Here is a 21,948-nt window from a genome sequence, read left to right on the forward strand (position 1 = left end):
AGGGCTTTAGCTCCCGAGTACCTCCCTTCCTTTGGAACTTGGGGGCCCTCTACTCCCCACTTGCACACCACACACCTTTGCTGAGGATTGTGGGGACCCTCACTCAGTTTGCAGCACGTTGTAGCCATCCCTGTCCTCTCAATACCTCCCTTGAAACTCAGCTTGTGAGCTCCTTTGGAGCAGCGTGGCCCACCTGCAACACTGCAACGGAAGAGACACAGCTGACAGTGAAACAGCAGCTTAGATCTGACGGCCGGAAAGCTCTGTCAAAAGGGACCTCCCTCTTCACACCGTAGAGGCTCTAGGAGCCGCCAGGGTTTCGGAACCAGTGCTGGGGCCAAAAGGACTCCACAGCTGTTTTCCTTCCTGGGGAGGGTTCTGGCTCGAGTGGGAATGGCTCAAGTCTCCTAAGGTTCTGAAAGCCCACTGTGTGCAGATTCACGGTACACAGAGAGCAGAAGGTGGAGTCCTGTCCTGGAGGTGGTCACAGCTCACGGATGAGCCAGGCAGGCAGGCAGGCAGGGCATGAGAACACCTGAGCTGCCTTCATGAGTGAATGGTGTGGGGGCAGAGGAAGAGAAGCCGGTCTGCTCCCTCGTGTGGTGCCCAGGGCAGGTTGTCCCCAGAGGAATCCCTTACGACAGTGAGGACTATCACGGCTGTTTCCCAAGGGGTTCTGTCAGTGCGTGTCTTCCCCGGAGCGGTCAGGCCGTCTCTAAAATACACTGGCCATGGGCATTGCCTCTCCTTGGAACTTCCCATCTGTTTCTCTTTTTTATGGAACAGTGAATTTCTAGAGGGGTTCTGGGCCACAAGGATGTTGGGTCATTTTCTAGCCTTCTGTCATGAAGAACGCTTTCCTGGGCGTTGGGGTGGTTTGTTGTTCCAGCTCCCTTTCTTGGCTTCTTTTGGGAGCTGGTGCAACAAGAGGAGCTCAGCCTCTGCCTTCTGGCTGAGATGGCACCCTTCAAACAGCAATGCCTGCCTGGAGATAATGATGGCATTTGCCAAAAGGGCTTCGTTTGGCACATGGTATCTTGAAAGGACGTACAACGTCCTTTCGGCTATCAAAGGCTAGTTCAAAGGACATAAACATGAGAACTCTCCAGTGGAGTCTTACAGTAGGTGGAGCGTCCGAAAAAAACTCCTTCAGTCATTTCACTGAGAGTCATTGATTGGGGACACCAAGAATATAGGAAGGAATGCAGAAGGAAAAGATGAAATTGTGTTCAGGATCGGGCGGAGGGATGAACAGGGCGTGCTTGCCTTGAATCCAGGCTTTGTTGGGGGGTGGGGCATAAAGATGGAACGGGTCTGAAACTACAAAGTGGTGATGGTAACACAGTATCACCAGAGTTACACAACAGTGTTCCCAAATTGCAACAATGATGAAAAAGTTTACTAATCCCAACTTAACCAACAAAAATACAGGAAACCACGCAAAAAAGAAAACATCACCAGAAAGGTGGAAACAAACCAAATGCAAAGCAGTTCGGGGGAAAGGAACTCCATGTCCCCTGGGGGCAGACCGAGTTGACGGCGTCCACGGTGAGCAGACAGGGATGGAGGCTGCAGAGCCGACCGCTCCCCTGGACGTGGTGTTTCCGGCAAGGGCTCTGGGTCTCTGTCCAGAGCGGGGGCTCGTTCTCCCTGCAGGGGTGGGTGAGTCATCGTGGGCGTCTGGGTGTTGCGCGGGAGCCAGGGCAGGCTCTCCCTGCCGAGGCGGTGACTCCTCCTCTGCCTCGGGTTCTCCTGCCAAAGGCCGAGCAGGTAGAGGTGCACGTGGAGGTGGAGGTTCTGGCTGAGGGGGTGGGACATCAGTGCCTGGGGCTGGGGGTCCTGCAGGCACGGAGATCCGATCTGCCCGGTGTGCTGGCCAGTACCCAGCTGGCCTGGTGTCTCTGCGAGGGCAAGTCTCGGTTCTCCATCTGCCCTCGGTGGATCCCTGGGTCCTGCACCTGGAGCCACCACCTCTGTAGGGACAGGTCTGGGAAGTGGAGCCTGGTTCCAGTTGGAGGCCAGTGCTAGAGCTGTGGGAGAAGCATCGTTTGCCCGCAGGCCAGCCTTGGCATGTGCGTATCCCGGGACAGAAAGCTTCCAAGAGATTCCCAAAGAATACCCAGGGTCGGATGTCTTTTGGGACTGAAGTGTGCAAGATGGGGGGCGGGGGGTGTGAGGCCAGCGCTTGCTGCAGGCCCAGCAGCAGCTTTCGGGGACTCGTCCCTGTGTAGCTCAGCACCCCCTCCGCACACACTCCCGTACACCAGCCCCAGCGTCCTCACCTCTGTGCTCTGGCGTGCTGGGCTCCAGGTCCTCCTGCTGCCTCAGAGGCCGGGGTTCTCGGGACTCTGGGTCAGAGCCGGGTGTGCTGAGCTCCGTGGCAGCCTCAGACTGGGCCGCCGGGTGTATCCTGGGCGGTGTCTCGGCAGCAGGCCTTCCCCGCCTCCGCTTCGCCCCCGGTGGGGCTGATGCCTCCGTGGGCACGCTCACCTGGAGCCTGCACTGGGCCTCACGGGCGGGGGGGTGGTGCTCCGACCCCTCCCTCCGGGAGCTGGATGGGGTGTCCCCGTCCTCGGCCTCATCACGTGGGAAGCTCTGCAACGACAGTGACCGTCAGCCAGCCATGCTGGGAGTTTTCCGAGCTGGGCCTGGCCAGTGGAGCCGCTGCTTCGGCCTGCTCGAACTTCTCTGCCCAGAAGGGTCAGAGACGTGTGTCTGCTCAGATCCCCACCCGGGAGGAAAGAGACCCACCTGAGGGTGTGAGGTCAGCCTGGGCGGCCGGCCCTGCCCGCACTCTCCCCATCCCGCCCAGCATGCTCTCCCCTGGGGTGTGGACACAACTTGTCCGCAGGCTTCTGACCCCACATCCACCTGGGCTTCCTTGAGGGAGACACACCCCGAGAAACCCGCATCCACACACACAGGCAAAGGACCCGGTGTTTCCGGGTGGCATGGGAGAGGTGGCCTGGCCCGGCCTGGGGCTCCCCGTGTTACCTTTCTGTTTCTCCGGGCAAAGGGCCAGAGGCGTCTCGGGGGTGCCCTGAGCCAACGTCGACAGGGTGCCCACGCACACTGCCTGTGAGCTCTCCTGAGGCCCCGGCCTCTGGGCAGGGGCAAACAGCAGAACATCTCGGCAGCAAGTGATCTGGCTGGGGGCTCCTCTCCGCTCTCGAGGCCTGGATACCCGGGTTGCGGGTTCTGTTGGGTTCTGTTGCCGGCAGGTGACATCATTTCCTGGGGTTCGTGCTGAGGTCCCTTCCCCAAAACTTCCCAAGGGAATATCTGGGTTTCTGACTGCTCGACCACCACCCTTAAGCCATGTGCAGGCACAGTGACACCCACCCAGCCCAGCCGACAGCCCTGGGGAGGCCTGGGTGCAGCCAGGGCCTGAGCTCCGAGGGCCCCGCTGCTCTCAGACCAGGCTCCTTCTTCTCATAAGTGGTGTGGCCCTGGACAAGCATATGCCCCTCAGGGTTTCCCCAGTCTCTCCATCTGCAGAGTGGCGGTCATTCTCCCATCTGCTTCCTAGGTCTGTCGGCCTACGAGCAGCTCCATGCCTTTCCACCTGGGGCCGATATCACGTGGAGCGTGTGCGCTGAGACTTCAGAAAGAAAGATTCCTTCCTGGGCTGACACAGCACAGAATGGGGCAGAACGAGGCCTGGATGTGCCGTGGTACCCAGGAAAAGGCACTCCCCCTCCTGACTGTTTTGAGACCCCGCATCCAAGTTGGAGGACCGAAAGGAAGACTCGAAGGTCTCCCTCTCTTATAGAAAAGAGTGGCCAACTTTCTGGTCCTCTGTTTCCATTGAGATTCTGTTCAAGTGTCCCAGCTCGGCTTCTGCGGGTGGCTGAGCTTCTAATGGCTCCCTGCGTTCTTGTCTTTTCCTCTCCAAACCTTCCGTCCTTTTCCCCCTTCTGGGGTGGATGGGCGCTGTCATTGCTTCTACCTTCGAGACAGATTGATGAAAAGTCTGGACCATCGACTCCTTTCCTCTCTTTGGTTCCGTGTCTCTCTCTGGCTGTGTCCCTCTCTTTTCCTTTCTCAATTCAGTCTGTGTCTTCCTCTTTCTCTCTCGTGTGTGGACGGATGGATGCTAGGAATGCACATGTATATGATTAGATGAGGGTTATGTTTTAGGGATAGGTTAGAGGGAGAGAAAGGCTTTAGGTCGGAGTTGGTCATGGGGGAAGGGTCAAGGGTGGTGGTGGTGTTTCTTGGAATCTGAGTGCTGTGCATTCTTCGTCTCTTTCCATATGAACCCCTTCTCAGATACACCACTTGCAAGGAGTCTCTCGTGTTCCGTTTCCTCTCTTTTGCATTTGTGAATGCTTGCTTAGCTTCTCTGTTGTGAAGAGGTTCCATTGGATGGAAACCCATTGGTGTACTTCGTGTACCTCTTTCCCTTACTTGAAGAGACCCATTTCTACCTCCGCCCAGCAAATGGCAAGGAGACTCTGATGTTAAGGAGCCTTTGACCTACGCTTCTTTCTAGCTATCTCATGACATCAGCCTTTAGGGTGAGGTTTTCCCCGATATTGAGGTGGTCTGAGATCAAAACCAATAGCGTTCTTCAGATGTAGCTGTCTGGTTTTCCCATGGACATGTATTGAAGAGGCTTTCTTGTTCCCATTTGGATATTCTCCCCTTCTGTGTCAGAGATGAGTTGAGCATGGATGCTGGGGTCTGTGTCTGGACCCTCAACTTTATTCCATCGATCTGGATCTGTGTGTGTTGTTGTATTCCCAATAGCATACTGTCCGGCTCCTGCTGCTGCTGCTGCGGCTAAGTCACTTCAGTCGTGTCTGACTCTGCGCGACCCCATGGCCTGCAGCCTACCAGGCTCCTCCGTCCAGGGCATTTTCCAGGCAAGAGTACTGGAGTGGGTCGCCATTGCCTTCTCCGATACTCTCCTGAGGATCCTAGTTTGGTCGTCTAATTTCCTTTCACACAACCTTGGATGTCCGTATCGGGGCTTTTTCGTCGGATTGTATTGACAATTTAGGCTCTTTTCTATTTCCGTACCCCTTTTGCAATTCTTGGTTGGGTGCGAAAATGCATTGGCATTTTGGGAGGAATAGCATCGAAGCTGTGGATTGCCTTGTGGGGCTGGGATATCATTTTCCAAATAGGAATTCTTTCAAGCCCTGAGCACAGCTTCTCTTTCCAGGGATTGGTGTGGGCTTGATCTTCCTTCTTCCATCTCTCGCCGTTTTGTGAGAACAGGTCCTTCCTTCCCTTCTGGGTTAGATGGACCCGTGGGGATCACTTCAGTGAATGGCATTGTCAGTGGGGGTGATAATTCCCTTCTCATTGGAAGACTTTGCTGTGAGTATTAGAAATGCAAGTGATTTCTCTTCCCCTTCCTCCCTGTCCATCTCTCAGGGCCACCGGGAAACAGAGGCCTCACCCAGGGTCACACAGGCCTGAGGAGGTACAACTAGACTGTTGATTCTTCAGGCCCTCAGTGCTGGACATCATCCGGGATACTCTGTGTGTGTCTTCCTCAGTCTGGTGTCCCTTCAGACCTTTCCCTAGTTTTCACAGGCTTGTTGTGTTGGTGTTCTTTGTCTGTTTGGAGACACATCCTTGATAAGCTTTGTGTTTCCACTCATTCGTCTCGCGATGTGTGACCTGTCTTTTGCTTTTGTACTGAGGTCTTTCCCACAGTAGATATCTTTGATTTTGCAAAGTCCACTGTATTCTCCTGGTTTTTTTTGTGGACTGCCTTTTAGTTTTGTGTGTGAAGACTCAAAGCACGTGTCCGGTTTCGGCTCATTGTTCCTCTAGATTTGTGACAAGTTTTCATGGAATGTTTGTCTAGGGATAACTGGAAGTGAACTCGGTGTAAGGTGTCAAGTCTCCATCTTCATTCATGTCATCCCCTGCAGTTTCCAATACCCTGTTCCTGAGTGGTATTGGAGACCTTGAGGGAAGTTTGCTTGCATTGGAGTTTGCGTTTCCACCTTGATTAACTTCACACTGTTCTGCCCTCAGGGACACTGTCAAGGGGGAGTGAGGAGCAGCCTGCACTTCCAGCAGTGACCACACGGTGGGGCGAGTGCTGCTCTCCCCTCTGGGAGCCCCAGGCCACAGGCATCCCAGTGAGGAGCCAGCTCTGTGCTCAGCTGAAAGGAGTTAGTCTCTCAGGAGCCTCTGAGCCCTTCCGTTTGGATCACCCAGGGTGGGCATTTACTGTGACAGAAAAAATTGCCCTGAATTCCATGGACGGAAGAGCCTGGCTGTGTAGAGATCGTGAGTTGCCGTGAATCAGACACAACTGAGGACACAAAAATTCAATAGATTAAAACACTTTTTGGGTGTGGGGGGGAGTGAAAGGGGGTGATGTGGGTTTTTTTGTCTTATAAAATAGCCAAGGGAAATCTAGTTTAAACCTAAATTCACATATATGGGATAGGTATAGCTCTCCGTCACCCTATTAAAAAAACTACTAAACTTTTTTGAAAGTTTATTTTGTAGCTTCCTTGAGCACTTCATTGTGAAGCTTTTTTTTTTTTTTTTCCTGTGACTTTGGCCTCATTAAAAAGTACGGTTTGCCTTTACTGGATAATTTTGTTCATTGGTTTCTTAGGGAATCTTGGTAATATTTGAGTTTCCTGGGGAGTATGGTCACATGACCTGGCCCTGGCCAATCGGTGCCTTCCACCTCCTTGGCCACTGTGATTGGCTCCGGACTGGGGCAGTGCCCAATCGGGGCCCAGGGCCGGGCCTCACGTTAGAAGCCAGGGGAAGAGGAGCTCTCGTCCTGCTGGGGTAGGGGAAGGGGTGGGGCCGGGGGAGGTCAGGCTCCATAAGTGGGAGGGGCGTGAGGTCCGCCTGCGGCAGTTGGTGACCTTCCTGCTCCCCTCAGGGCAGAGCCGCCGGCGTGAGAATGAGGGCGCTGCTGAGCCCAGGGACTGGGATGGCCTGTTGCTGCTGTGGTCCCAGAGCTCCACCCGAGACCTGAGGGAAGCCGTCTGCCCGTGAGTCCTCTCCCGCTTGTCTGTCAGCTTGTTTGAAACATGCTGGGTTTTCTGCCCAGCTGGCTAAGGGGAGTCCCTGGAAACGCAAGGGTGTGGGTTTTGGCAGACTTCAGGGAAGACATGCCAGATGAGCCTGGGAGACTCCAGCTTAATCTGGATTCAGGAGATATCTCCTCGGGCCAGCTAGTAATTGTAGGATAAGCCTAATGAGTCTTCACAGGATGAAGAGAGTAACGTGCCAAGGTAGCAATCGATGTCCTCATTCGAGAGGTTGAAGCTGGTGCTCAGAGAAGCGGGGAACTTGGCCAGAACAAGCAGGTGTGCACCCAGACAGAACCCCCAGATCCGGCCATTGGAGCTCAGGGAGGCCACTGGTGTGGCTTGTCCCTGTGGCAGGGGCCGAGGCATGCAGCCCACCCTGATTCCTGCGGGGGCCTGACTTGGGAAGTGCCATCTGGTAGCTTTGAGACTCACCAAACCAAATTGCACTGGAGAGAGGAAGGACACCTTCCTTCATCCACCCCCCACCCCCGCCGGATTCCCACATACCCTGACCCCTTTCTCTGGATTTCGGAGCCATTTCCAGAGTCCCGCTCATATGACCTCATTCGAAGTGCACTGTGGACGAGCTGCCATCTGCAGCTGCTACCACAGCAGCCAAGGGCTTTAGCTCCCGAGTACCTCCCTTCCTTTGGAACTTGGGGGCCCTCTACTCCCCACTTGCACACCACACACCTTTGCTGAGGATTGTGGGGACCCTCACTCAGTTTGCAGCACGTTGTAGCCATCCCTGTCCTCTCAATACCTCCCTTGAAACTCAGCTTGTGAGCTCCTTTGGAGCAGCGTGGCCCACCTGCAACACTGCAACGGAAGAGACACAGCTGACAGTGAAACAGCAGCTTAGATCTGACGGCCGGAAAGCTCTGTCAAAAGGGACCTCCCTCTTCACACCGTAGAGGCTCTAGGAGCCGCCAGGGTTTCGGAACCAGTGCTGGGGCCAAAAGGACTCCACAGCTGTTTTCCTTCCTGGGGAGGGTTCTGGCTCGAGTGGGAATGGCTCAAGTCTCCTAAGGTTCTGAAAGCCCACTGTGTGCAGATTCACGGTACACAGAGAGCAGAAGGTGGAGTCCTGTCCTGGAGGTGGTCACAGCTCACGGATGAGCCAGGCAGGCAGGCAGGCAGGGCATGAGAACACCTGAGCTGCCTTCATGAGTGAATGGTGTGGGGGCAGAGGAAGAGAAGCCGGTCTGCTCCCTCGTGTGGTGCCCAGGGCAGGTTGTCCCCAGAGGAATCCCTTACGACAGTGAGGACTATCACGGCTGTTTCCCAAGGGGTTCTGTCAGTGCGTGTCTTCCCCGGAGCGGTCAGGCCGTCTCTAAAATACACTGGCCATGGGCATTGCCTCTCCTTGGAACTTCCCATCTGTTTCTCTTTTTTATGGAACAGTGAATTTCTAGAGGGGTTCTGGGCCACAAGGATGTTGGGTCATTTTCTAGCCTTCTGTCATGAAGAACGCTTTCCTGGGCGTTGGGGTGGTTTGTTGTTCCAGCTCCCTTTCTTGGCTTCTTTTGGGAGCTGGTGCAACAAGAGGAGCTCAGCCTCTGCCTTCTGGCTGAGATGGCACCCTTCAAACAGCAATGCCTGCCTGGAGATAATGATGGCATTTGCCAAAAGGGCTTCGTTTGGCACGTGGTATCTTGAAAGGACGTACAACGAACTTTCGGCTATCAAAGGCTAGTTCAAAGGACATAAACATGAGAACTCTCCAGTGGAGTCTTACAGTAGGTGGAGCGTCCGAAAAAAACTCCTTCAGTCATTTCACTGAGAGTCATTGATTGGGGACACCAAGAATATAGGAAGGAATGCAGAAGGAAAAGATGAAATTGTGTTCAGGATCGGGCGGAGGGATGAACAGGGCGTGCTTGCCTTGAATCCAGGCTTTGTTGGGGGGTGGGGCATAAAGATGGAACGGGTCTGAAACTACAAAGTGGTGATGGTAACACAGTATCACCAGAGTTACACAACAGTGTTCCCAAATTGCAACAATGATGAAAAAGTTTACTAATCCCAACTTAACCAACAAAAATACAGGAAACCACGCAAAAAAGAAAACATCACCAGAAAGGTGGAAACAAACCAAATGCAAAGCAGTTCGGGGGAAAGGAACTCCATGTCCCCTGGGGGCAGACCGAGTTGACGGCGTCCACGGTGAGCAGACAGGGATGGAGGCTGCAGAGCCGACCGCTCCCCTGGACGTGGTGTTTCCGGCAAGGGCTCTGGGTCTCTGTCCAGAGCGGGGGCTCGTTCTCCCTGCAGGGGTGGGTGAGTCATCGTGGGCGTCTGGGTGTTGCGCGGGAGCCAGGGCAGGCTCTCCCTGCCGAGGCGGTGACTCCTCCTCTGCCTCGGGTTCTCCTGCCAAAGGCCGAGCAGGTAGAGGTGCACGTGGAGGTGGAGGTTCTGGCTGAGGGGGTGGGACATCAGTGCCTGGGGCTGGGGGTCCTGCAGGCACGGAGATCCGATCTGCCCGGTGTGCTGGCCAGTACCCAGCTGGCCTGGTGTCTCTGCGAGGGCAAGTCTCGGTTCTCCATCTGCCCTCGGTGGATCCCTGGGTCCTGCACCTGGAGCCACCACCTCTGTAGGGACAGGTCTGGGAAGTGGAGCCTGGTTCCAGTTGGAGGCCAGTGCTAGAGCTGTGGGAGAAGCATCGTTTGCCCGCAGGCCAGCCTTGGCATGTGCGTATCCCGGGACAGAAAGCTTCCAAGAGATTCCCAAAGAATACCCAGGGTCGGATGTCTTTTGGGACTGAAGTGTGCAAGATGGGGGGCGGGGGGTGTGAGGCCAGCGCTTGCTGCAGGCCCAGCAGCAGCTTTCGGGGACTCGTCCCTGTGTAGCTCAGCACCCCCTCCGCACACACTCCCGTACACCAGCCCCAGCGTCCTCACCTCTGTGCTCTGGCGTGCTGGGCTCCAGGTCCTCCTGCTGCCTCAGAGGCCGGGGTTCTCGGGACTCTGGGTCAGAGCCGGGTGTGCTGAGCTCCGTGGCAGCCTCAGACTGGGCCGCCGGGTGTATCCTGGGCGGTGTCTCGGCAGCAGGCCTTCCCCGCCTCCGCTTCGCCCCCGGTGGGGCTGATGCCTCCGTGGGCACGCTCACCTGGAGCCTGCACTGGGCCTCACGGGCGGGGGGGTGATGCTCCGACCCCTCCCTCCGGGAGCTGGATGGGGTGTCCCCGTCCTCGGCCTCATCACGTGGGAAGCTCTGCAACGACAGTGACCGTCAGCCAGCCATGCTGGGAGTTTTCCGAGCTGGGCCTGGCCAGTGGAGCCGCTGCTTCGGCCTGCTCGAACTTCTCTGCCCAGAAGGGTCAGAGACGTGTGTCTGCTCAGATCCCCACCCGGGAGGAAAGAGACCCACCTGAGGGTGTGAGGTCAGCCTGGGCGGCCGGCCCTGCCCGCACTCTCCCCATCCCGCCCAGCATGCTCTCCCCTGGGGTGTGGACACAACTTGTCCGCAGGCTTCTGACCCCACATCCACCTGGGCTTCCTTGAGGGAGACACACCCCGAGAAACCCGCATCCACACACACAGGCAAAGGACCCGGTGTTTCCGGGTGGCATGGGAGAGGTGGCCTGGCCCGGCCTGGGGCTCCCCGTGTTACCTTTCTGTTTCTCCGGGCAAAGGGCCAGAGGCGTCTCGGGGGTGCCCTGAGCCAACGTCGACAGGGTGCCCACGCACACTGCCTGTGAGCTCTCCTGAGGCCCCGGCCTCTGGGCAGGGGCAAACAGCAGAACATCTCGGCAGCAAGTGATCTGGCTGGGGGCTCCTCTCCGCTCTCGAGGCCTGGATACCCGGGTTGCGGGTTCTGTTGGGTTCTGTTGCCGGCAGGTGACATCATTTCCTGGGGTTCGTGCTGAGGTCCCTTCCCCAAAACTTCCCAAGGGAATCTCTGGGTTTCTGACTGCTCGACCACCACCCTTAAGCCATGTGCAGGCACAGTGACACCCACCCAGCCCAGCCGACAGCCCTGGGGAGGCCTGGGTGCAGCCAGGGCCTGAGCTCCGAGGGCCCCGCTGCTCTCAGACCAGGCTCCTTCTTCTCATAAGTGGTGTGGCCCTGGACAAGCATATGCCCCTCAGGGTTTCCCCAGTCTCTCCATCTGCAGAGTGGCGGTCATTCTCCCATCTGCTTCCTAGGTCTGTCGGCCTACGAGCAGCTCCATGCCTTTCCACCTGGGGCCGATATCACGTGGAGCGTGTGCGCTGAGACTTCAGAAAGAAAGATTCCTTCCTGGGCTGACACAGCACAGAATGGGGCAGAACGAGGCCTGGATGTGCCGTGGTACCCAGGAAAAGGCACTCCCCCTCCTGACTGTTTTGAGACCCCGCATCCAAGTTGGAGGACCGAAAGGAAGACTCGAAGGTCTCCCTCTCTTATAGAAAAGAGTGGCCAACTTTCTGGTCCTCTGTTTCCATTGAGATTCTGTTCAAGTGTCCCAGCTCGGCTTCTGCGGGTGGCTGAGCTTCTAATGGCTCCCTGCGTTCTTGTCTTTTCCTCTCCAAACCTTCCGTCCTTTTCCCCCTTCTGGGGTGGATGGGCGCTGTCATTGCTTCTACCTTCGAGACAGATTGATGAAAAGTCTGGACCATCGACTCCTTTCCTCTCTTTGGTTCCGTGTCTCTCTCTGGCTGTGTCCCTCTCTTTTCCTTTCTCAATTCAGTCTGTGTCTTCCTCTTTCTCTCTCGTGTGTGGACGGATGGATGCTAGGAATGCACATGTATATGATTAGATGAGGGTTATGTTTTAGGGATAGGTTAGAGGGAGAGAAAGGCTTTAGGTCGGAGTTGGTCATGGGGGAAGGGTCAAGGGTGGTGGTGGTGTTTCTTGGAATCTGAGTGCTGTGCATTCTTCGTCTCTTTCCATATGAACCCCTTCTCAGATACACCACTTGCAAGGAGTCTCTCGTGTTCCGTTTCCTCTCTTTTGCATTTGTGAATGCTTGCTTAGCTTCTCTGTTGTGAAGAGGTTCCATTGGATGGAAACCCATTGGTGTACTTCGTGTACCTCTTTCCCTTACTTGAAGAGACCCATTTCTACCTCCGCCCAGCAAATGGCAAGGAGACTCTGATGTTAAGGAGCCTTTGACCTACGCTTCTTTCTAGCTATCTCATGACATCAGCCTTTAGGGTGAGGTTTTCCCCGATATTGAGGTGGTCTGAGATCAAAACCAATAGCGTTCTTCAGATGTAGCTGTCTGGTTTTCCCATGGACATGTATTGAAGAGGCTTTCTTGTTCCCATTTGGATATTCTCCCCTTCTGTGTCAGAGATGAGTTGAGCATGGATGCTGGGGTCTGTGTCTGGACCCTCAACTTTATTCCATCGATCTGGATCTGTGTGTGTTGTTGTATTCCCAATAGCATACTGTCCGGCTCCTGCTGCTGCTGCTGCGGCTAAGTCACTTCAGTCGTGTCTGACTCTGCGCGACCCCATGGCCTGCAGCCTACCAGGCTCCTCCATCCAGGGCATTTTCCAGGCAAGAGTACTGGAGTGGGTCGCCATTGCCTTCTCCGATACTCTCCTGAGGATCCTAGTTTGGTCGTCTAATTTCCTTTCACACAACCTTGGATGTCCGTATCGGGGCTTTTTCGTCGGATTGTATTGACAATTTAGGCTCTTTTCTGTTTCCGTACCCCTTTTGCAATTCTTGGTTGGGTGCGAAAATGCATTGGCATTTTGGGAGGAATAGCATCGAAGCTGTGGATTGCCTTGTGGGGCTGGGATATCATTTTCCAAATAGGAATTCTTTCAAGCCCTGAGCACAGCTTCTCTTTCCAGGGATTGGTGTGGGCTTGATCTTCCTTCTTCCATCTCTCGCCGTTTTGTGAGAACAGGTCCTTCCTTCCCTTCTGGGTTAGATGGACCCGTGGGGATCACTTCAGTGAATGGCATTGTCAGTGGGGGTGATAATTCCCTTCTCATTGGAAGACTTTGCTGTGAGTATTAGAAATGCAAGTGATTTCTCTTCCCCTTCCTCCCTGTCCATCTCTCAGGGCCACCGGGAAACAGAGGCCTCACCCAGGGTCACACAGGCCTGAGGAGGTACAACTAGACTGTTGATTCTTCAGGCCCTCAGTGCTGGACATCATCCGGGATACTCTGTGTGTGTCTTCCTCAGTCTGGTGTCCCTTCAGACCTTTCCCTAGTTTTCACAGGCTTGTTGTGTTGGTGTTCTTTGTCTGTTTGGAGACACATCCTTGATAAGCTTTGTGTTTCCACTCATTCGTCTCGCGATGTGTGACCTGTCTTTTGCTTTTGTACTGAGGTCTTTCCCACAGTAGATATCTTTGATTTTGCAAAGTCCACTGTATTCTCCTGGTTTTTTTTGTGGACTGCCTTTTAGTTTTGTGTGTGAAGACTCAAAGCACGTGTCCGGTTTCGGCTCATTGTTCCTCTAGATTTGTGACAAGTTTTCATGGAATGTTTGTCTAGGGATAACTGGAAGTGAACTCGGTGTAAGGTGTCAAGTCTCCATCTTCATTCATGTCATCCCCTGCAGTTTCCAATACCCTGTTCCTGAGTGGTATTGGAGACCTTGAGGGAAGTTTGCTTGCATTGGAGTTTGCGTTTCCACCTTGATTAACTTCACACTGTTCTGCCCTCAGGGACACTGTCAAGGGGGAGTGAGGAGCAGCCTGCACTTCCAGCAGTGACCACACGGTGGGGCGAGTGCTGCTCTCCCCTCTGGGAGCCCCAGGCCACAGGCATCCCAGTGAGGAGCCAGCTCTGTGCTCAGCTGAAAGGAGTTAGTCTCTCAGGAGCCTCTGAGCCCTTCCGTTTGGATCACCCAGGGTGGGCATTTACTGTGACAGAAAAAATTGCCCTGAATTCCATGGACGGAAGAGCCTGGCTGTGTAGAGATCGTGAGTTGCCGTGAATCAGACACAACTGAGGACACAAAAATTCAATAGATTAAAACACTTTTTGGGTGTGGGGGGGAGTGAAAGGGGGTGATGTGGGTTTTTTTGTCTTATAAAATAGCCAAGGGAAATCTAGTTTAAACCTAAATTCACATATATGGGATAGGTATAGCTCTCCGTCACCCTATTAAAAAAACTACTAAACTTTTCTGAAAGTTTATTTTGCAGCTTCCTTGAGCACTTCATTGTGAAGCTTTTTTTTTTTTTTTCTGTGACTTTGGCCTCATTAAAAAGTACGGTTTGCCTTTACTGGGTAATTTTGTTCATTGGTTTCTTAGGGAATCTTGGTAATATTTGAGTTTCCTGGGGAGTATGGTCACATGACCTGGCCCTGGCCAATCGGTGCCTTCCACCTCCTTGGCCACTGTGATTGGCTCCGGACTGGGGCAGTGCCCAATCGGGGCCCAGGGCCGGGCCTCACGTTAGAAGCCAGGGGAAGAGGAGCTCTCGTCCTGCTGGGGTAGGGGAAGGGGTGGGGCCGGGGGAGGTCAGGCTCCATAAGTGGGAGGGGCGTGAGGTCCGCCTGCGGCAGTTGGTGACCTTCCTGCTCCCCTCAGGGCAGAGCCGCCGGCGTGAGAATGAGGGCGCTGCTGAGCCCAGGGACTGGGATGGCCTGTTGCTGCTGTGGTCCCAGAGCTCCACCCGAGACCTGAGGGAAGCCGTCTGCCCGTGAGTCCTCTCCCGCTTGTCTGTCAGCTTGTTTGAAACATGCTGGGTTTTCTGCCCAGCTGGCTAAGGGGAGTCCCTGGAAACGCAAGGGTGTGGGTTTTGGCAGACTTCAGGGAAGACATGCCAGATGAGCCTGGGAGACTCCAGCTTAATCTGGATTCAGGAGATATCTCCTCGGGCCAGCTAGTAATTGTAGGATAAGCCTAATGAGTCTTCACAGGATGAAGAGAGTAACGTGCCAAGGTAGCAATCGATGTCCTCATTCGAGAGGTTGAAGCTGGTGCTCAGAGAAGCGGGGAACTTGGCCAGAACAAGCAGGTGTGCACCCAGACAGAACCCCCAGATCCGGCCATTGGAGCTCAGGGAGGCCACTGGTGTGGCTTGTCCCTGTGGCAGGGGCCGAGGCATGCAGCCCACCCTGATTCCTGCGGGGGCCTGACTTGGGAAGTGCCATCTGGTAGCTTTGAGACTCACCAAACCAAATTGCACTGGAGAGAGGAAGGACACCTTCCTTCATCCACCCCCCACCCCCGCCGGATTCCCACATACCCTGACCCCTTTCTCTGGATTTCGGAGACATTTCCAGAGTCCCGCTCATATGACCTCATTCGAAGTGCACTGTGGACGAGCTGCCATCTGCAGCTGCTACCACAGCAGCCAAGGGCTTTAGCTCCCGAGTACCTCCCTTCCTTTGGAACTTGGGGGCCCTCTACTCCCCACTTGCACACCACACACCTTTGCTGAGGATTGTGGGGACCCTCACTCAGTTTGCAGCACGTTGTAGCCATCCCTGTCCTCTCAATACCTCCCTTGAAACTCAGCTTGTGAGCTCCTTTGGAGCAGCGTGGCCCACCTGCAACACTGCAACGGAAGAGACACAGCTGACAGTGAAACAGCAGCTTAGATCTGACGGCCGGAAAGCTCTGTCAAAAGGGACCTCCCTCTTCACACCGTAGAGGCTCTAGGAGCCGCCAGGGTTTCGGAACCAGTGCTGGGGCCAAAAGGACTCCACAGCTGTTTTCCTTCCTGGGGAGGGTTCTGGCTCGAGTGGGAATGGCTCAAGTCTCCTAAGGTTCTGAAAGCCCACTGTGTGCAGATTCACGGTACACAGAGAGCAGAAGGTGGAGTCCTGTCCTGGAGGTGGTCACAGCTCACGGATGAGCCAGGCAGGCAGGCAGGCAGGGCATGAGAACACCTGAGCTGCCTTCATGAGTGAATGGTGTGGGGGCAGAGGAAGAGAAGCCGGTCTGCTCCCTCGTGTGGTGCCCAGGGCAGGTTGTCCCCAGAGGAATCCCTTACGACAGTGAGGACTATCACGGCTGTTTCCCAAGGGGTTCTGTCAGTGCGTGTCTTCCCCGGAGCGGTCAGGCCGTCTCTAAAATACACTGGCCATGGGCATTGCCTCTCCTTGGAACTTCCCATCTGTTTCTCTTTTTTATGGAACAGTGAATTTCTAGAGGGGTTCTGGGCCACAAGGATGTTGGGTCATTTTCTAGCCTTCTGTCATGAAGAACGCTTTCCTGGGCGTTGGGGTGGTTTGTTGTTCCAGCTCCCTTTCTTGGCTTCTTTTGGGAGCTGGTGCAACAAGAGGAGCTCAGCCTCTGCCTTCTGGCTGAGATGGCACCCTTCAAACAGCAATGCCTGCCTGGAGATAATGATGGCATTTGCCAAAAGGGCTTCGTTTGGCACGTGGTATCTTGAAAGGACGTACAACGAACTTTCGGCTATCAAAGGCTAGTTCAAAGGACATAAACATGAGAACTCTCCAGTGGAGTCTTACAGTAGGTGGAGCGTCCGAAAAAAACTCCTTCAGTCATTTCACTGAGAGTCATTGATTGGGGACACCAAGAATATAGGAAGGAATGCAGAAGGAAAAGATGAAATTGTGTTCAGGATCGGGCGGAGGGATGAACAGGGCGTGCTTGCCTTGAATCCAGGCTTTGTTGGGGGGTGGGGCATAAAGATGGAACGGGTCTGAAACTACAAAGTGGTGATGGTAACACAGTATCACCAGAGTTACACAACAGTGTTCCCAAATTGCAACAATGATGAAAAAGTTTACTAATCCCAACTTAACCAACAAAAATACAGGAAACCACGCAAAAAAGAAAACATCACCAGAAAGGTGGAAACAAACCAAATGCAAAGCAGTTCGGGGGAAAGGAACTCCATGTCCCCTGGGGGCAGACCGAGTTGACGGCGTCCACGGTGAGCAGACAGGGATGGAGGCTGCAGAGCCGACCGCTCCCCTGGACGTGGTGTTTCCGGCAAGGGCTCTGGGTCTCTGTCCAGAGCGGGGGCTCGTTCTCCCTGCAGGGGTGGGTGAGTCATCGTGGGCGTCTGGGTGTTGCGCGGGAGCCAGGGCAGGCTCTCCCTGCCGAGGCGGTGACTCCTCCTCTGCCTCGGGTTCTCCTGCCAAAGGCCGAGCAGGTAGAGGTGCACGTGGAGGTGGAGGTTCTGGCTGAGGGGGTGGGACATCAGTGCCTGGGGCTGGGGGTCCTGCAGGCACGGAGATCTGATCTGCCCGGTGTGCTGGCCAGTACCCAGCTGGCCTGGTGTCTCTGCGAGGGCAAGTCTCGGTTCTCCATCTGCCCTCGGTGGATCCCTGGGTCCTGCACCTGGAGCCACCACCTCTGTAGGGACAGGTCTGGGAAGTGGAGCCTGGTTCCAGTTGGAGGCCAGTGCTAGAGCTGTGGGAGAAGCATCGTTTGCCCGCAGGCCAGCCTTGGCATGTGCGTATCCCGGGACAGAAAGCTTCCAAGAGATTCCCAAAGAATACCCAGGGTCGGATGTCTTTTGGGACTGAAGTGTGCAAGATGGGGGGCGGGGGGTGTGAGGCCAGCGCTTGCTGCAGGCCCAGCAGCAGCTTTCGGGGACTCGTCCCTGTGTAGCTCAGCACCCCCTCCGCACACACTCCCGTACACCAGCCCCAGCGTCCTCACCTCTGTGCTCTGGCGTGCTGGGCTCCAGGTCCTCCTGCTGCCTCAGAGGCCGGGGTTCTCGGGACTCTGGGTCAGAGCCGGGTGTGCTGAGCTCCGTGGCAGCCTCAGACTGGGCCGCCGGGTGTATCCTGGGCGGTGTCTCGGCAGCAGGCCTTCCCCGCCTCCGCTTCGCCCCCGGTGGGGCTGATGCCTCCGTGGGCACGCTCACCTGGAGCCTGCACTGGGCCTCACGGGCGGGGGGGTGATGCTCCGACCCCTCCCTCCGGGAGCTGGATGGGGTGTCCCCGTCCTCGGCCTCATCACGTGGGAAGCTCTGCAACGACAGTGACCGTCAGCCAGCCATGCTGGGAGTTTTCCGAGCTGGGCCTGGCCAGTGGAGCCGCTGCTTCGGCCTGCTCGAACTTCTCTGCCCAGAAGGGTCAGAGACGTGTGTCTGCTCAGATCCCCACCCGGGAGGAAAGAGACCCACCTGAGGGTGTGAGGTCAGCCTGGGCGGCCGGCCCTGCCCGCACTCTCCCCATCCCGCCCAGCATGCTCTCCCCTGGGGTGTGGACACAACTTGTCCGCAGGCTTCTGACCCCACATCCACCTGGGCTTCCTTGAGGGAGACACACCCCGAGAAACCCGCATCCACACACACAGGCAAAGGACCCGGTGTTTCCGGGTGGCATGGGAGAGGTGGCCTGGCCCGGCCTGGGGCTCCCCGTGTTACCTTTCTGTTTCTCCGGGCAAAGGGCCAGAGGCGTCTCGGGGGTGCCCTGAGCCAACGTCGACAGGGTGCCCACGCACACTGCCTGTGAGCTCTCCTGAGGCCCCGGCCTCTGGGCAGGGGCAAACAGCAGAACATCTCGGCAGCAAGTGATCTGGCTGGGGGCTCCTCTCCGCTCTCGAGGCCTGGATACCCGGGTTGCGGGTTCTGTTGGGTTCTGTTGCCGGCAGGTGACATCATTTCCTGGGGTTCGTGCTGAGGTCCCTTCCCCAAAACTTCCCAAGGGAATCTCTGGGTTTCTGACTGCTCGACCACCACCCTTAAGCCATGTGCAGGCACAGTGACACCCACCCAGCCCAGCCGACAGCCCTGGGGAGGCCTGGGTGCAGCCAGGGCCTGAGCTCCGAGGGCCCCGCTGCTCTCAGACCAGGCTCCTTCTTCTCATAAGTGGTGTGGCCCTGGACAAGCATATGCCCCTCAGGGTTTCCCCAGTCTCTCCATCTGCAGAGTGGCGGTCATTCTCCCATCTGCTTCCTAGGTCTGTCGGCCTACGAGCAGCTCCATGCCTTTCCACCTGGGGCCGATATCACGTGGAGCGTGTGCGCTGAGACTTCAGAAAGAAAGATTCCTTCCTGGGCTGACACAGCACAGAATGGGGCAGAACGAGGCCTGGATGTGCCGTGGTACCCAGGAAAAGGCACTCCCCCTCCTGACTGTTTTGAGACCCCGCATCCAAGTTGGAGGACCGAAAGGAAGACTCGAAGGTCTCCCTCTCTTATAGAAAAGAGTGGCCAACTTTCTGGTCCTCTGTTTCCATTGAGATTCTGTTCAAGTGTCCCAGCTCGGCTTCTGCGGGTGGCTGAGCTTCTAATGGCTCCCTGCGTTCTTGTCTTTTCCTCTCCAAACCTTCCGTCCTTTTCCCCCTTCTGGGGTGGATGGGCGCTGTCATTGCTTCTACCTTCGAGACAGATTGATGAAAAGTCTGGACCATCGACTCCTTTCCTCTCTTTGGTTCCGTGTCTCTCTCTGGCTGTGTCCCTCTCTTTTCCTTTCTCAATTCAGTCTGTGTCTTCCTCTTTCTCTCTCGTGTGTGGACGGATGGATGCTAGGAATGCACATGTATATGATTAGATGAGGGTTATGTTTTAGGGATAGGTTAGAGGGAGAGAAAGGCTTTAGGTCGGAGTTGGTCATGGGGGAAGGGTCAAGGGTGGTGGTGGTGTTTCTTGGAATCTGAGTGCTGTGCATTCTTCGTCTCTTTCCATATGAACCCCTTCTCAGATACACCACTTGCAAGGAGTCTCTCGTGTTCCGTTTCCTCTCTTTTGCATTTGTGAATGCTTGCTTAGCTTCTCTGTTGTGAAGAGGTTCCATTGGATGGAAACCCATTGGTGTACTTCGTGTACCTCTTTCCCTTACTTGAAGAGACCCATTTCTACCTCCGCCCAGCAAATGGCAAGGAGACTCTGATGTTAAGGAGCCTTTGACCTACGCTTCTTTCTAGCTATCTCATGACATCAGCCTTTAGGGTGAGGTTTTCCCCGATATTGAGGTGGTCTGAGATCAAAACCAATAGCGTTCTTCAGATGTAGCTGTCTGGTTTTCCCATGGACATGTATTGAAGAGGCTTTCTTGTTCCCATTTGGATATTCTCCCCTTCTGTGTCAGAGATGAGTTGAGCATGGATGCTGGGGTCTGTGTCTGGACCCTCAACTTTATTCCATCGATCTGGATCTGTGTGTGTTGTTGTATTCCCAATAGCATACTGTCCGGCTCCTGCTGCTGCTGCTGCGGCTAAGTCACTTCAGTCGTGTCTGACTCTGCGCGACCCCATGGCCTGCAGCCTACCAGGCTCCTCCGTCCAGGGCATTTTCCAGGCAAGAGTACTGGAGTGGGTCGCCATCGCCTTCTCCGATACTCTCCTGAGGATCCTAGTTTGGTCGTCTAATTTCCTTTCACACAACCTTGGATGTCCGTATCGGGGCTTTTTCGTCGGATTGTATTGACAATTTAGGCTCTTTTCTGTTTCCGTACCCCTTTTGCAATTCTTGGTTGGGTGCGAAAATGCATTGGCATTTTGGGAGGAATAGCATCGAAGCTGTGGATTGCCTTGTGGGGCTGGGATATCATTTTCCAAATAGGAATTCTTTCAAGCCCTGAGCACAGCTTCTCTTTCCAGGGATTGGTGTGGGCTTGATCTTCCTTCTTCCATCTCTCGCCGTTTTGTGAGAACAGGTCCTTCCTTCCCTTCTGGGTTAGATGGACCCGTGGGGATCACTTCAGTGAATGGCATTGTCAGTGGGGGTGATAATTCCCTTCTCATTGGAAGACTTTGCTGTGAGTATTAGAAATGCAAGTGATTTCTCTTCCCCTTCCTCCCTGTCCATCTCTCAGGGCCACCGGGAAACAGAGGCCTCACCCAGGGTCACACAGGCCTGAGGAGGTACAACTAGACTGTTGATTCTTCAGGCCCTCAGTGCTGGACATCATCCGGGATACTCTGTGTGTGTCTTCCTCAGTCTGGTGTCCCTTCAGACCTTTCCCTAGTTTTCACAGGCTTGTTGTGTTGGTGTTCTTTGTCTGTTTGGAGACACATCCTTGATAAGCTTTGTGTTTCCACTCATTCGTCTCGCGATGTGTGACCTGTCTTTTGCTTTTGTACTGAGGTCTTTCCCACAGTAGATATCTTTGATTTTGCAAAGTCCACTGTATTCTCCTGGTTTTTTTTGTGGACTGCCTTTTAGTTTTGTGTGTGAAGACTCAAAGCACATGTCCGGTTTCGGCTCATTGTTCCTCTAGATTTGTGACAAGTTTTCATGGAATGTTTGTCTAGGGATAACTGGAAGTGAACTCGGTGTAAGGTGTCAAGTCTCCATCTTCATTCATGTCATCCCCTGCAGTTTCCAATACCCTGTTCCTGAGTGGTATTGGAGACCTTGAGGGAAGTTTGCTTGCATTGGAGTTTGCGTTTCCACCTTGATTAACTTCACACTGTTCTGCCCTCAGGGACACTGTCAAGGGGGAGTGAGGAGCAGCCTGCACTTCCAGCAGTGACCACACGGTGGGGCGAGTGCTGCTCTCCCCTCTGGGAGCCCCAGGCCACAGGCATCCCAGTGAGGAGCCAGCTCTGTGCTCAGCTGAAAGGAGTTAGTCTCTCAGGAGCCTCTGAGCCCTTCCGTTTGGATCACCCAGGGTGGGCATTTACTGTGACAGAAAAAATTGCCCTGAATTCCATGGACGGAAGAGCCTGGCTGTGTAGAGATCGTGAGTTGCCGTGAATCAGACACAACTGAGGACACAAAAATTCAATAGATTAAAACACTTTTTGGGTGTGGGGGGGAGTGAAAGGGGGTGATGTGGGTTTTTTTGTCTTATAAAATAGCCAAGGGAAATCTAGTTTAAACCTAAATTCACATATATGGGATAGGTATAGCTCTCCGTCACCCTATTAAAAAAACTACTAAACTTTTCTGAAAGTTTATTTTGCAGCTTCCTTGAGCACTTCATTGTGAAGCTTTTTTTTTTTTTTTCTGTGACTTTGGCCTCATTAAAAAGTACGGTTTGCCTTTACTGGGTAATTTTGTTCATTGGTTTCTTAGGGAATCTTGGTAATATTTGAGTTTCCTGGGGAGTATGGTCACATGACCTGGCCCTGGCCAATCGGTGCCTTCCA

The 21,948-nt window shown here is 54.7% G+C and overlaps 3 protein-coding genes across 3 annotated transcripts; all 3 read right to left on the bottom strand.

The window, feature by feature from the left end:
- Nucleotides 1–1,369: 1,369 nt before the first annotated feature.
- On the bottom strand, nucleotides 1,370–3,180 carry LOC145517229 (uncharacterized). The gene is made up of 3 exons (XM_081519499.1): nucleotides 2,995–3,180; nucleotides 2,283–2,595; nucleotides 1,370–2,030 (listed from the first exon to the last, which is right to left on the bottom strand). Exons 1-3 carry the CDS (start codon nucleotides 3,127–3,129, stop codon nucleotides 1,402–1,404), a joined length of 1,077 nt encoding a protein of 358 aa, XP_081375625.1. The 5' UTR covers nucleotides 3,130–3,180; the 3' UTR covers nucleotides 1,370–1,401.
- Nucleotides 3,181–9,012: 5,832 nt separating this feature from the next.
- Nucleotides 9,013–10,815, bottom strand: LOC145517322 (uncharacterized). Its single transcript, XM_081519601.1, has 3 exons — nucleotides 10,638–10,815; nucleotides 9,926–10,238; nucleotides 9,013–9,673 (listed from the first exon to the last, which is right to left on the bottom strand). The coding sequence occupies exons 1-3, from the start codon at nucleotides 10,770–10,772 to the stop codon at nucleotides 9,045–9,047; spliced, it is 1,077 nt and encodes a 358-aa protein (XP_081375727.1). The 5' UTR covers nucleotides 10,773–10,815; the 3' UTR covers nucleotides 9,013–9,044.
- Nucleotides 10,816–16,653: 5,838 nt separating this feature from the next.
- Nucleotides 16,654–18,455, bottom strand: LOC145517320 (uncharacterized). Its single transcript, XM_081519599.1, has 3 exons — nucleotides 18,279–18,455; nucleotides 17,567–17,879; nucleotides 16,654–17,314 (listed from the first exon to the last, which is right to left on the bottom strand). The coding sequence occupies exons 1-3, from the start codon at nucleotides 18,411–18,413 to the stop codon at nucleotides 16,686–16,688; spliced, it is 1,077 nt and encodes a 358-aa protein (XP_081375725.1). The 5' UTR covers nucleotides 18,414–18,455; the 3' UTR covers nucleotides 16,654–16,685.
- Nucleotides 18,456–21,948: the final 3,493 nt, after the last annotated feature.

Source organism: Giraffa tippelskirchi, chromosome 8 (genome assembly GCF_054371585.1).
Source record: "Giraffa tippelskirchi isolate mGirTip1 chromosome 8, T2T-mGirTip1v1.2.pri, whole genome shotgun sequence".
NCBI lineage: Eukaryota > Metazoa > Chordata > Mammalia > Artiodactyla > Giraffidae > Giraffa > Giraffa tippelskirchi.

Coding starts and splice junctions, on each gene's coding strand:
- LOC145517322 (XM_081519601.1), bottom strand. CDS start 10,772: ATGTTCTGCTGTTTGCCCCTGCCCAGAGGCCGGGGCCTCAGGAGAGCT. Junction 10,239..10,637: donor TTGCCCGGAGAAACAGAAAG/GTAACACGGGGA, acceptor CTGTCGTTGCAG/AGCTTCCCACGTGATGAGGC. Junction 9,674..9,925: donor CAGCACGCCAGAGCACAGAG/GTGAGGACGCTG, acceptor CTTCTCCCACAG/CTCTAGCACTGGCCTCCAAC.
- LOC145517229 (XM_081519499.1), bottom strand. CDS start 3,129: ATGTTCTGCTGTTTGCCCCTGCCCAGAGGCCGGGGCCTCAGGAGAGCT. Junction 2,596..2,994: donor TTGCCCGGAGAAACAGAAAG/GTAACACGGGGA, acceptor CTGTCGTTGCAG/AGCTTCCCACGTGATGAGGC. Junction 2,031..2,282: donor CAGCACGCCAGAGCACAGAG/GTGAGGACGCTG, acceptor CTTCTCCCACAG/CTCTAGCACTGGCCTCCAAC.
- LOC145517320 (XM_081519599.1), bottom strand. CDS start 18,413: ATGTTCTGCTGTTTGCCCCTGCCCAGAGGCCGGGGCCTCAGGAGAGCT. Junction 17,880..18,278: donor TTGCCCGGAGAAACAGAAAG/GTAACACGGGGA, acceptor CTGTCGTTGCAG/AGCTTCCCACGTGATGAGGC. Junction 17,315..17,566: donor CAGCACGCCAGAGCACAGAG/GTGAGGACGCTG, acceptor CTTCTCCCACAG/CTCTAGCACTGGCCTCCAAC.